The sequence below is a fragment of the Formica exsecta genome, unplaced genomic scaffold (genome assembly GCF_003651465.1).
Source record: "Formica exsecta isolate Colony F162 unplaced genomic scaffold, ASM365146v1 scaffold282, whole genome shotgun sequence".
Taxonomy (NCBI): domain Eukaryota; kingdom Metazoa; phylum Arthropoda; class Insecta; order Hymenoptera; family Formicidae; genus Formica; species Formica exsecta.
In genome coordinates, this window is record NW_021850084.1 from 57,896 (window position 1) to 72,349 (window position 14,454).

Sequence of the window (14,454 nt, forward strand, 5' to 3'; positions counted from 1 at the left end):
TAATGGTACTTTAGTAGAGAATATAACTCCGCCGACTCCGTCAAATATGGCTGGGACATCACAGAACTTTGACGGAGAGGAACGAGGCGATTTAATCAGATTCTACAATAAAGTATATGTGCCACAAATCAAGGAATATGCGAATAAATTTGGATTAGCTCGCGGTAATAATATCACGAATCTCTCGTTAAGTCCTCTACCGAAAGGAAACGCGTCTACTAACTCTCCAGTGAGGCGTGTTACCAATAGTATTATGACGCGTACCCTAAATCCGAGGGCTATTAGTGCGTCACCGGCACCACAATTAAGTTATTGCTTCAGTCGTAGTCCTGCTAAGGTAAAATTGATTTTGATCTAAATTCAAGTTTTATCTCTTTAATTTCTAGATCTTTGAGATACTAAAATTTGATCTTTTCTCATCTTTATATATATATATCTCTTGTTTTTCCTTTTTCAGGATTTAGAAGCTATTAATAAGATGATGATATCTGTAGATGCGAAAAAGAGCGTAGGAAAGAGATTACTTTCCGATGATACGGATATAGAAATGACAGAGGGTACATCTCCTAAAAAAACCGCGACCTTTGTCGCGCGAAAATTAGAAAATATTATTGGAGAACGACGAACGCAAAATCAATAAGCGCAATGTGGTAAAATAATAATGTCAATCATAACTTACAAGGACGAAAACTTGTTTGATTTGCTTATTTGCATTTGAATTGGCTTATTAAAAACAAAGAAACATACCTACACAAGGCAGATGATTTAATCTCTTGTGCAGTATAAATTTGAGTCAGATGTTATTTCTCAGGTATAGTCATTCTAACAAATTGGAACTCAATATAAAATATCATTCACATTATATGAATGCTGTAATGTTTGTAATTTTATTTAGTGTAAAGTCAGAATTCAATTTCCAGTATTGTTGGGGTTGACTTTTATTGTACCAGAGTAGACTTTTTTTCTTTTTATTTTGTAATTTACTGAACCAAACTGTCTTTCAAGCCGTATAATACACTGAAATCTGGAATATAAAAATGTGTAAGGGATTACAACTACGAAACGTGCATAATTGCACTTTCCATAGATTATATATGTTATCATTAACATACAATCTTTTAGAATTAATTGAAAACACAAACATCATGATTTTTTAAATTTGTTTATTGTTACTTCTCGATCATGATTGTTACATAAAATTATCTTTATGTAGTAAAATTGCATATCTATCATATGTGTTATAGTGATAATTAGTGTATATAAAATTACCGGTAATTCTATAGAAGTATTAGCCAATGATTTTATATAATCATCAAAATAATCACTTTTTCAGGATAACGTTAATTTAAATAAAAAATTATTGTTTAAATAAGAGAAAGAACATTAAATAGGAAATTTGCAAAAAGAATATAATAGTAGTATTATCGTGACAATAAATTATAACTCACACTATGATATATGGGCTGGCTCACTATCATCAACAAATATTTTAATGATAGACTTTTTTAGACTAGATCAAAAAAATTCAAAATTTATTTTGCTTAAATAAAAATTTGATTAATTATTTTTTATTGTTATTAATATTGGTTATTTATGTTAATTAAATATTAAATAAAAATTCTACATGGAGTTCACAGAATATAATATTGTATTACTTATATTTATATTTGAAACTTAATCTCTTAGAAATTTTTTTATCCCTTATGATTGAAAGACTATATTGCTAAAAATTCAACATTAAAATAATTATCAATTTTTTATTTTTGAGCTATAATATCTGCCATTAAAATATTATTCAGTTGTGGTCGAACAACTCGTATACCCATAAATATTTTGAATTTGTAAAATAAGTTAAATAAAAAAATATATTATAAATAGCTTTTGTTTTTGATTGTTATAATTAAAACTCGTTGATTGTATGATGTCTTGTAAAAGTATAACCTAGTCAATATTTGTGAAACATTTGATATATATATCTTTCATACACTGGAAATTGTTCTGACTGTCTCAAATGGGTATTTTATGACTCGTCAGTAAAATCATTAAGTTTTTATTTTTTGTTTTGCAATCAAAACATATACATGGTTTATAAAAATATATTTGCAGCCATACTTGGTAGAAGTAGTTATTTTAACAATAGATTTAAGTTCACCATGGGAAAAGCAACAAGTATATACTCGCAGTAAATACAAATATCAGTGTTGGATGATATTTGATTAAATTTACTTTTTTTTTTATAAGAGAAGAACATAGATTCAATGTAATAATTGGACCTAAAATCACAATTATATTTATCACACAAGCGTATCTTGTATCTCAAAATGTAAATTATTTGTATTTTTTGAAATTTAGTTTATCAAAGGTTAGAAAACTTTAAGTAGATGTATAAGTATTTCTAAATTCGATTCTCTATGATCTCATTAATTTGCCATTTATTATCGAACAATGTATAAAATGAAACTTATAAAATAAGAATGAGAAAGACAATTATCATATTTATTGCATTGAAAGAACTTTGTAACTCGAGCTTAATATAATTGAATATTAATCGCAAATTGAATACTGATACTTTAATGTAATTCAATATAAATATTCGTTATGCATGAGATGATTATGTGTTGCTTATTTTTGTTTGCATTATTCTATATAGCAGTATCGCCTACATACTTTGGTTATTATCGCGTTTTATTTTTTTTATCGATCATAGTAAAATATGTACGAAAACGCTGCTTCGTTCAACGATCTTCGTCTTTTTTCTTTCAAATCGAAATATATATATTGTATTTTTAAAATAAGATTTTAAGAAGAAAGAACAGATAAAACTATTTTTTATTGTGATTTTATTTTATTATTATTTTATTATGATTTGTATATGCAACTAATGACAATTATTTCTGACATAGTTTTCCTTATAAGTAGTATAAAAAAACCTTTTATACATATTATATGTATATATATTGACATGTAATGACCTGCTATTACAGCTTTTATATGTATAAAAATCATACGCAGAAATTAATCAGCGATATATTATTTAAAAAATGTAATTTTCTTCTTTATAAAAAGTGAACACTATTTATACTTAAAATTTTATTATAAGAATATATTATGCAGGGGGAATATATGCACACACACATAAAATTTTATAATCTAGTTCTATATAAAATAACGCGATTCATGCTTTGCTTAACATTAAGAAATCACAAACACATAATATCTTTTATGAATTAAGTCTTTATTAGTCAAAATCAAATTCAAATCTTATAATAACAATTCTCGTTTGCATTTTGCGTATAAAATATATTACAATATGTATATATACACAAAGAAAATTCCTATATATTTAAGATAGGCCTCAAGCCTAGCTCGATGTTCGCGCGCGGGTATTTATTATATATATGTATATATATATAGTACGTTTGTGAACATACTATATATATTTATATATACAATGTATGTACATGGACATACTATGCATATTTATATATATAATGTATGTATTTGGACATACTTTACACAAATCATGCATAATACATTAAGTTTTAGAACTGTCCAAGTATGAGTATGTAAATTATATATTATACAATTTGTACGCTGTGAATTGAGTCATTAGTCGAGGATCATTAAAATATGTTACTGACTGCTGAAGCAATGTCTCCCGAAATTCTCGCGAATTTATTTACAAAGAATAATGAGCGCGTAGTAAAGGAGAAAACAAACTTCTGACTATATTTTTACGTATTTTTCCAGTAAAATCGTCGAACTCAATACTTCACAATGATATATTGGCACAAATGTCGGATGCTTCAATTCGCGCGATAAGAAATCCTTTTCTCAGTTCATTACATCTATGTTATGTACATAATACAGAACAAATTCAGCTTATCAATTATTAAAAATATCGAAATACAATATTTCGTGAGTCATTATATTTCAAAATATAATGATTCGGTATATAATTATTCCTCTTTCTAATTAAATCTCTCAATTAACAATCACTTTGTAACTTCAATGACAATATATCAAAATCTTACAAATGCTATATTGCTACATATTTGCAGTGTGACATTAATCTTTAACATATTAAATCTGCATAGTATCAACTAATTATTATTATACGATGTTATATGTGAAAAATCACAAATGTTTTAAAAACTTCTATTATATGTCATTTTTTAATATAAATTATACTTGTAATCTTTTTAAAATCAAACTTGATTATGTAAGTGATGCAATATACAATAGATTCCTATATTTGATAAGTCATGGACATTTTTATAAGAATTTACAAGCGTTAGAATTTTCATTTACAAGTAGCAAAATATATACATTGTACCATATTATCTTCGCTAACATTTTAAAAATTTGATTGTTGAAGAGAAATAATGATTCATTGATGCTCCAATAATTCTTTCTATGAAGATAGAGAGAATTATTAGCTTTGCTATTCTGATTTTTTTAATCGGTTTTATCTTCCACCAGAGGAACATCTGAATATTTTGGAAAATCTACAGCATCAACGGGATTTTTAACTTTGAAACTAGGAAATAATCCTGTCATGCTAGTTCTAGTGTTGTACCCCTTGGAGAAACCATCCCAATGATTACCAAAAACATCGATCAAGTCTCCGATCTTCAATTCTAGCTCCCCGTTCTTCCTCGGTTTATGATCTAAAATAGCTACGTGGGGATGCGGATTTTGTCCCCCGTAGTAATATATATCGTCGAGGGATGTAAATCTATCATATGCATCCACATAGAAGGTTTGCATTAACTCATACGCGACACGACACACTTGAGAACTGAACGTGCACACTAAATAATCGCATTCGGATAGAAGGTGAATATCGATAATTATTCCTTGCAACGAAGTGTCTGAATATCGCTTTGCTACAGACGCTGTCTCAGCGATGTTCGGATCACCTATTATTTCGTAATTTGTATAACGTTTTCTAGCTGTTGTTATCACTTTTGGATCATCGCTAGCTATAAAGACCCTCTTTACATCTGGCTTGGTTTCAAGTTCATCAAAATACTGTTCCACTTTAGTCATATATTCATCTATATCATGATAAGCTGCCTCCGTACCTACTTTATCAGTTCTACGTACATGAACACCAACAATAGGTTTCTTAAAACCAAGTCTCTCTTTTGCCTTCTCTAATGTTCGTTTCACGTGATCCTGAGGTCGCATCAAGTATTTCAATACCTGTCCTACCCACCAAACTAGAGGATGACCATGAATCTTCTCTAATCTTGGCGCTAAGTCGGCAGGTACACTAGGTGGTTGGTACCTTGGTTTTGGATAAACATTGTCTACTATCGGCAGGGATATTACTTGTTTAGAAGGATCACCAGGCCAATTGGAATGTGAAACACCTGTTGTAGATACGCAAGTATCGCTGAAAGGTTTGAATACAGATTCCCAGCCATCTTTGTGATACCTCCATCCTTTAGATTTTATTATCAATGTCCTCTCTGTACCATAAGCTACTAGAAAGCAGTATGTGATGTGATGAATCTGCAAATGAGAAAACATGTACTTATTTTATTTGCCCCATTTAAGGGTCTAATTAAATATAATATAATTACTATAATTTAATTTTCTTACTTGGCAGCCAAAACCGCATCCTTTATTTAAACTACATATCAATTTCTTTGCTTTATTACAATCGGCAGGATTTTGTAGATACCTTTAAATTAAATACAAATGTACAATCAGATTTGAGAAGATATATATAGCTAGATTAGATTAGATTTGCAAGATTGCTTTGACATATTAAATATTTCAATATTATGTAATGACAAGTTGTACCTAAATCTTCTCTGAACTAGATCAGATAAATCTTTTGCTTCCCTTTCCCGCCATTCATCATAACCATCTACTTTCTTTAATTTATCGATATTTGTTATAAGTGACTTTTTGTGTTCCCATACATTTTTCAGCACATCTTGTATCTCTTTCTCCCTCTGTTCATATGTAAATTCATCAATGTGCTTTTTAAATTTGTTTAATTCGGCGCTAATGTAATACCTGTGACATATAATAAGTAGATAATCCTTTATACAATATGTTAAACATATTTGCATTTTTCAGTTAGCCATTATTATATTTACCATGTCTCCTGAATATCATTTCTCAATCGCCGTCGCAGTTCTTCGTGTTCTAAGGAAGGAACACCATGCTGTAATCCATCTTGATGCTCTATCAGGTCATAATAGGCTGACGCTTTCCCGACCTTATCTTGTATGGAACCTAAATGATCGCCTTTTATAGATTTTGGTCCTTCTCTGGAAATTATGTTAGCCTATACAATGAAAAGATCGCAATGCTCCATGTCTCAAATTTCACATTTCAATGTTGATGAATATTTCCATGTTTTTCATACATTCTCGTGCGCAAACATACCCTAATATGTAGTTCTTTAACGCATCGTTTTGCCTCTTTAGAATTTCAAAGTCGTTAACCATTTGTGCTAGGCGTTGCGTATTCTCTTTATTGGCAGTACTAGCATCTCGGCTTGACAAGGAATTCAACTTAAATATATGAATGATGGATAGAATCAATACCAAAAACCATGTGACCAGTAATGCTATTCCAAACTTCCCTAGCCAACCAGGTCGTCCGGTACAAATTGCTAGCATCTTGAATAAAGTATTTTTGCTTGTGATGTGTCACAACATTACGATATCTGAAAATATAATAAAATAATATAAGATTTAAATAAAGTAAACATACTTTATATAGACATACTTTCTCTCTTATATACTTAAATATATATATATATATATACAAAGTTTCTAATATTTCCAAGAGTAACTCTCATATTCTCAAATTTTATATATATTTAAGTTGTAATTTATTTTGAAATTTATATGATATATGAACATCAGTGTGTATAATGATACAAAAATGCGTTTTTGTATCTAAGATGTATTAAAATAATTTTTAATACATCTTAGATATAAAAACACGATTTAAATCCCGATATATTTCTGTATTATTGACACATCTCGGTAAAACTATCACTATCTCTCATAAAACTATAACTGTCACTTTCTCTCATTTTTTGTTCCTTATTGGATTTCCATTTAATAAGGGACGCAGCACCGTCACAGTTCAATTATTACTAGCTATAATAGAAAAATTCAAAAATAGATACGTGCTCGCCTACAGATGAATGAAGCAAAACATAGAGAGTATAAAACGGCGTTAATTACTTCCGTTTCTATATTCGCGACCGTTCCATGATTGCTCTAACCTCTGTATTATCTCTCTATCTTTTCCGAATCATGAGAAGTGCGTATACACACGCACGCATGTAACATGCCACGAACGATGAGGTGATAACTCGCCAATTATTGTTACACGAGAATGTAACGACGCAAAATATGATAACTTCGTTATATACGAAAATTGCGCGTAATCCCCGCGAGTTTAATCGTAGATAATTAGATACGGTAAGGAATTTCGTCTCTCTTTCTCCGATGATCGTTCCGTTGTATAAATATAATGATCACTATCAATGCGTGCCAATCCGATCAGCATCCGGAACTCGAGTGATATTACTCTGCTTTTTTTTCTCTCTTTTTTTTTTTTTTGCGTGTCGTACAATCTGGTTTAACCGCTTTTCGCACTTACGTGTCGGCCACTCGCCTCGCGCTCCGCTGACTTACGAGAGACGACACGCTTATCTGTCATCTGTCATCTGTCACTCTCGCGCCGTTACGAACGCTCGAATTGACACGTTCCGTCCGACACTGCACTGTTATTTACTCTCGGACTGATTACTCGTTCCATCCCGCACTCGAACGAATACTCAAGTCGGGTTAATAGAGGAGAGCTAACACCACCTTGCCACGCGTTACCAATGTCAGTTGCGATAACGAATTCGATGGTTGTACTATATATATAGTACGCATCGGAGCACATCGAAGAATGTCTTATAATAAATTAATGAAACGCATAGCGTAAAAATGTTTTCAAGTGTCCAACGTAAATTCTGTTAAACGATATGAGGATGTAAGGTGAGAATTTCATGGATCATCAGCCGTATTTTTTTTTTGCTATGCATACATTTTTTGTTTTTATCTTATTTTATGTTTACGAAAGCCTTCACCAGTGCATTCAATCGAGTTTGTTATGAAAGCGAACGTGATTGCGTCGATTGGTATAAATTCATTCATGGACTTTGTTAACTTGTATTAACTTTTGTTAAGAGCTTTTATTTTTCGTATCCAATGGACAGACAATATTTTTTAAATGTATTTTTAATATTTATTGTTGATTAATTGTATGTTGTATAAATTGATTGTAAAAATAATATTTATTTAATATTTATTAATTATTTATTTTAAATATAAAATATTCGTTTGATATAGCAAATATTAATATAAACATTTTTTTAATGATTAAAAGGGAATTTAACCTATTATTTTAAAGTTTATAAAAAGTTTTTTAAAAATCTTTAAGAACATTTTCAAAAATATTGTCTGCTCATTAGGTAGATATTGTTTTGTATTCATCCTTTGAAAAATGGAATTACGAGACTGTAAATAAGGTACGAGAAGCTTTTTTATATCGTGTTGAATAAAGTGTTTTTCTTGACTTGAAATCTTTTATGACATTATATCGATTACATCATTTTTGTTTATTTTATATAAATATTTGGATATTATTTAGCTTTACAATGTAATATATTAATTAACGATTTTTATTAATTTTCCGATGTCTAATTCTCTCATATACGACATATATGATATGTTACACATTTTTAGAAAAATACATTTTAACAAAAAACAATCGATAATATGTCAGAGGACTTTTCCATTATAATATCGTTGATATTTTAATATTTCATTCCAATATCAAAAAATTATATATAATAAAGACATTATTGCAAATTAATTTATTATATGGGTTCCTAATGTCTCATAAAATATTTTGAAATTTATTTCCATGTTAATTACATCTGAAATTGGCGCTACATCGACGACTTCGATATACCTCGATACTAGAATCGTTATAACATATTAGTTTGTGCGACATTCAAATTTTCGCGCCATAAACAGCCATTTATCTCTTCTCGCGACGTTAAACAATCGCGACGGCAGATGGCGTTGCACGTCCGTCTCTGTCGATCTGTATAAAAAATTGAATTTCCATCGCGGCTACGAAGCGTCCGCGCGAAGTCACGTTTCTTTCTCCCAATTTTAATCCGTCAAAATTTCACGCCGATGCGTAGAAAATATAAGCGTGTTTTTATCGACGTAAATCGCGGAAAGAAAGAATATCGAACGACTGGATTCCATAGTCCGGGAACGCGACGTAAATTGGCGCGCGACAACGTGAGGTAACGAGATAAAGCGAGACAAGGTATATGACATATGACACATTAACCGTCCGCGCCGTTTCCTCCCCCTCTTCCCGCCTCCCACTACCCTAAAATCGCGCACGCAGCATCCTTGCGCGCGAAACACGCGTACACGCCGGTGGACGCACGTCGTGTGTCTATGGCTCTCGCGTGGCTGTACATACCTGTGAATAGTGTATTTTAAGCCTTAGTTTTAACGAAATGACCGACTGAAGAAGAAGGCGGGAGAGCCGCGAAGACGGAGAACATACGTGAGAGTGCGTGAGAGAGCGACGCGAAGGCAGGAGGAAGACCGCGAGAGGGAGAGAGAGAGAGAGAGAGAGAGAGACAGAGTGAGAGAGGAGACGGAGAAAAAAAGAGGGTAGCGCAGGCGGAAAGACGGTTGATTGCGGAACGTCGGAGACAGTCGTCGAGAAGCCGTTCACGCCGTTCGTTCGAGGGCGAGGTAAATTTCGTTCAAATTCTCAAACTCGCGTAGCAAATATCGGGGATGACGGAAATGCAAGTTTCCACGAGTTTTGTGGATTTTCCGTGTCTCCCTCCCCCTTCCTTCTTTCACTATCTCTCTCTCTCTCTCTCTTTCGCGTGCGCGCCCTCACTTGTTCCATCTATCTTTCCCTCTCTCTCTCTCTCATTTGCGATCCTTCCCGTTCTCCCGCTCCCTCTCCTTTCTCGCCGCCGACGTGCACGCAGTTGTCGTTTCTCGCTTGTTTCATCTTTCTTTCCTTCCTCCGTCTTTTCTCGAGCGTATCCGCCGTGGTGTTGTGTCGTCGGTTAGTTCGTTCGTACGTCGGATCCGTGCTCGGTGCCGTCGTTTTAGCCGGAATAAGAGCTCGAGAGCAAGTGATCCTCGCGGTCATCGTGCGCGCCTAATACCGTTCACGACGGTTTCCTTTGTGTTCTCTCTCTCTCTCTCTCTCTCTCTCTCTTCCCCTCTTTCTCTCTCTATCTTCGTGTCCGAGCATACACAGTGTTGTCAAAAATCCGGCAGCAGCGCGCCGGAGCTGCACACAGCTGCCATTGCTGTAATTATCTGCTTTTCGCTCGCAGCACGATATACGCTGCGGTCTTCTCGAGACTGATATCTACGCGCCGCTTGCCGTCATCGCTACTATCATCATCGTCGCCGCCACCACCATCGTCACAGCCAGCAACAAAAGCCGCCCCGTTACCGTCGTCGTCGTCGTCGTCGTCGTTGCCGTAATCATCATCATCGTCGTCGTCGTCGTGGAAACCCGAAGATGTGCCGCCGTTAAGTATCAGCGAGTGTGACCGAAACATGTTTGCGCAACGGCCGTAACGTGCGGCATCATCATCGGCATCTCTGCCAGAGACGCGCCGCCGGCTCCTCACCGTACGAGGGTTTAACCTTCACGAGGCTCGAGGGTGCCCATCACCCATCTCCCCAGCACGCTCGGCCGGACCAGCGGCGCGACCTGACATCACGAGGACATGAAGTGGCTCGGCGCGAGCAGCGGAGGCGCCGGAGGCGAACCGGCATCCTCCATGCAGCTGCATCACACCTCCGCCAACGGCCACATACCCACGGTACACGCGTCCGCCTATTCCAAATTCTTTTTCTATTTTTTTTTTATTTTTCTTTTTTTTTTCTTTTTTTTTTTTTCTTTCTTTTTTTTCTCTTGCCATTGCTCCTTGTTGAGCAATGCAGACGCTGGGGCTTGCGAATCGAGCGTGACTACGATTAATTGCGGCGCACGAGATCGGCCGCCATAACCTCGACGAGCAGCCGTGATACGGTAGTGAGAATATGAGCGTTTGCAAATGTCAGCATGAGTGGGTTAAGGTGTCGATAGAGATGCTGACTCGGTCTTGTATGTTTGTACAGAGAGAGAGAGAGCGTGATGAAGTGAATTTAGGTATATAATGCGGGATTAGGAAGAAATGATGTTTGTGTTACGGTATATGTTCAATTGTTAATAGCATTTAAATTGTAAGCGACTGAAAAGTAAGGGAATTTGTGAAGTCTCGAAAGAGGATAAACATAGTGATAATCTTAATGATCTCTGGACATAATTTGAATACGAATTTTAATTTTGAATTTTAATTTTTGAACTTTGATTTATAATTTAAAACTTAATTTAAATATTTTAAAATATGTGATACTTAATATTAAAAACTAGAAAAATAGATGTAAAATCATGTACATAATCAACTTTTGCTGAAACAATTACGATTGTTGAATATTAATATTATTTTGGTTATAAATATATGAAGCAGTTGTGATTGTGTAATTATATATAATGTTATAAGCATGCCATGATAATACTAGCTATCATTTATATATATATATATATATGGCTTGGTATTAGGATACGGAACAGTGCGGACAAGTTATGGCTGGTGGGGATAATATGCGAATTCAACCTGGTCAGACACATCAGATGGGGGTGAATAGAACTCAAGACGATGCCATGGTTGGTTATGTATTTCAACGACCTACAGAACCAGAATTTAGTACCCAATCTTCGACTTTTCAAGCGAAACAAGCTCCAAGAGCATGGGCTTTAGCGGATGATGTTATTGTCGATAATGTATGTATGATAAAATATTCATTCAGTTTGATTAATAGTTTATCATTTAATAATAATTATGATTTATGCACGTGTTATGTTCATCAAATTCATATATGTAATACTTATTATCTGCTGCATATTTTTTTCTAAAGAAAAAATAAAAATATTGTTAGTAATATTATTGTTATAATATTAGTAATAATATTGTTAGTAATATTAGTAATATTATATTTGTAGTGATCAGCGAATTATTTAATTGAAATAATTTGTTTCAGAATCAAGAGAAGTGGAAATATTCTATGACTAAGCTCGGTGTACCTCAGCAGAGTCAATCTCAGCAACTTGGATTGACTATGAATAATGTACATCTAAGTAATGTACCATATGAGATACATCCTATGCAATTAAAAGTAAGAGATAATTATTAATATGTCAATTATACTTTATCCAGCAATAGATGATCTTCTATTATTCATACAAATGTTTTATGTTTATTTTATAGAGTGGAGCACCTGGTGCAGAACATTTGGTTTACTTGAACAATCAGATGACTCAACAACAGGTCGCGCTCTTTCATCACCAACAGCAGCAACAGCAACAATTCAGAAATGGACAGGTAAGTCTTTTCACATATGATACAAGTTGCATCGGATGCAATTGGTTCTCGAGTACAGGATATGAAAATGCATCTTGCTTAGTAAAAAACTGTATGCTGTAGCTAACTTCTCACTCTCTGAGAGATAACATATTTAATATATAATACAGAATGCAATATTACATGAATATTAAGAAAGCTTCTTTGTTTCTCTTATCAGTGTATAATATAATAGAAATTATGAATATACAATTAAGAATCTGGAATTAAAAATTCATTTATCATGATTGTATAAGTAGTATGCAGTTGTTATAGCATCTTTTAATTTACATATGCAAATTTTACCTTTAACATATTACTTTATGTTTTAACTGAAGCATATGACTAGAGTTCAACAAATTTTCGCGATTGATAATATACTTTGTACCATGGATCTGTCTGAACTTTTACATAAACTACGTTAAAGTAAAACTTGACTGTTTGGCAGACTACAAATGAATTTTTACTTGTCATTTTTAATAACTCTCATTGCACATATCCCAAAATTTTTTAATAAAAACGAAAATATATTATATAAGAGGGGAGAATGTAGGCAGATATTGCTCATGAACACTTATTTTACTGCACTTTATGAGGCATAAATGATGGATATTAGCTGCGCGTAGCATTTTATTGTTTGTCTGATTAATAAATTTTAATATTGAGTAATCTTTATATATATACACGAATGTAATATTATATAGATTTATTTATTATAATCAAAATTCTCTTTCAATAGCTTCTCTTTGTTATATCAACAGAATTAATAGAATTTTAATCAAAGATTTATTTTAATATTTTATATTCAATATTGAAAATTGAAAAGATGCAAAAGTTTTTATTGTGAAAAATTAACTTTAAATTCGTGAAAAAAACATGACAGAATTAACGATAATTATAGATACATTTTTAATTAAAATAATTGTTTTCTTTCAAAAACGCTTGTTACTGTAATTTACTTTAATATAAATATTTATATAGCACATTTATGAAATGATGAGATCACGTTATAACAAACCTACTTTCTTTAATATCCATCATATTTGCTTTGATAGTGACATAAATATGTTAAGATCAATCAAAATGATTTATAAATATCAATTAACTATGATATTGCAGCATTTTTCAATAATAGAAAAACTAGCAATTATAAAAAATGATAATGACGTTTTAATGATTATTAAATAAAATCATTAAAAAATAAATCATTATTATATAGAAAATATTATATCGTTATATTTACTTTGATATCGTAATTATTTTGATTGATTTTATGACATTTTACAGTGTCAATTGATCAACATAATTATCTTTTTTGATACGCAACAATAGTACTAGATCTCACTAAATAATAGAGAACTGGTACCTAATCTAAATATACACTCTTCTCTTTTCTGTCCGATAATGCGAGAGAAACAAAACTACTGACTTGGCCTATGAATAAATTCGTCCTCGATATCCCCCTGCCGTTATATACCGGGTATTTCATATTTTATTCGGCGCGTCAGTATTATTTGCTTCGTGTATAAAATATAAAACCGCGAGTAGCGTCATCATTGTATAGATGCGTGAAAAGACATATATTGACGCGATTTGGGGTGGGAGATAGAAGGCTTTATATATTGCCATTGTACATTCTGATGATGCAATTTAATACATTTTAAGATCAACCTCTGATGGACATTGATATTTAAAATTTAGATATTAATATAGTAATTAATATCTTGTTCCAATTATATCGATAGAGAAATAATTAATAATACATTACTTATATTATTTAGATTGTAACCATTAATTTTTTTTTGAATAACGCTGATAAATTTGTTTAACTTTTCAATTTTTAGCAAAAGTTGCTTAGAAAATTTGCATGTATATATTTGTATGTAATGAAAATTAATATTAATATTAATATA

At 32.4% G+C, this 14,454-nt stretch overlaps 3 protein-coding genes across 10 annotated transcripts in view; 2 read left to right on the forward strand and 1 right to left on the reverse strand.

Moving 5' to 3' along the window:
- The window catches only part of LOC115237244 (retinoblastoma-like protein 1), a 9,752-nt gene extending 7,146 nt beyond the window's left edge, over positions 1–2,606 (forward strand). For all 5 annotated transcript variants that reach the window (XM_029810173.1, XM_029810174.1, XM_029810176.1 and 2 more), the window contains 2 exons: positions 1–337; positions 458–2,606. The exon at positions 1–337 is cut by the window's left edge and continues 3 nt beyond it. In XM_029810173.1, the coding sequence (XP_029666033.1) occupies positions 1–337; positions 458–640 (520 nt within the window). In that variant the 3' untranslated portion in view covers positions 641–2,606. The remainder of the gene's footprint in view (positions 338–457) is intronic.
- A 617-nt stretch (positions 2,607–3,223) lies between these two features.
- Positions 3,224–8,191, reverse strand: LOC115237248 (alpha-(1,6)-fucosyltransferase). Of its 4 annotated transcripts, none has more exons than XM_029810184.1 (6): positions 7,642–8,191; positions 6,409–6,691; positions 6,117–6,290; positions 5,815–6,033; positions 5,611–5,692; positions 3,224–5,520 (listed from the first exon to the last, which is right to left on the reverse strand). In XM_029810184.1, exons 2-6 carry the CDS (start codon positions 6,642–6,644, stop codon positions 4,459–4,461), a joined length of 1,773 nt encoding a protein of 590 aa, XP_029666044.1. In that variant the 5' UTR covers positions 6,645–6,691; positions 7,642–8,191; the 3' UTR covers positions 3,224–4,458. The 4 variants fall into 4 exon arrangements, with proteins under 4 accessions (XP_029666044.1, XP_029666045.1, XP_029666046.1 ...); XM_029810185.1 differs by lacking the exon at positions 7,642–8,191 and adding an exon at positions 7,262–7,597; XM_029810186.1 differs by lacking the exon at positions 7,642–8,191 and adding an exon at positions 7,221–7,597.
- Positions 8,192–9,399: 1,208 nt separating this feature from the next.
- The window catches only part of LOC115237251 (pumilio homolog 2-like), a 92,441-nt gene continuing 87,386 nt past the window's right edge, over positions 9,400–14,454 (forward strand). Inside the window, exons 1-5 of the mRNA XM_029810191.1 lie at positions 9,400–9,818; positions 10,424–10,921; positions 11,704–11,925; positions 12,183–12,317; positions 12,410–12,523. Coding sequence (XP_029666051.1) covers positions 10,826–10,921; positions 11,704–11,925; positions 12,183–12,317; positions 12,410–12,523 — 567 coding nt within the window. The 5' untranslated portion in view covers positions 9,400–9,818; positions 10,424–10,825. The remainder of the gene's footprint in view (positions 9,819–10,423; positions 10,922–11,703; positions 11,926–12,182; positions 12,318–12,409; positions 12,524–14,454) is intronic.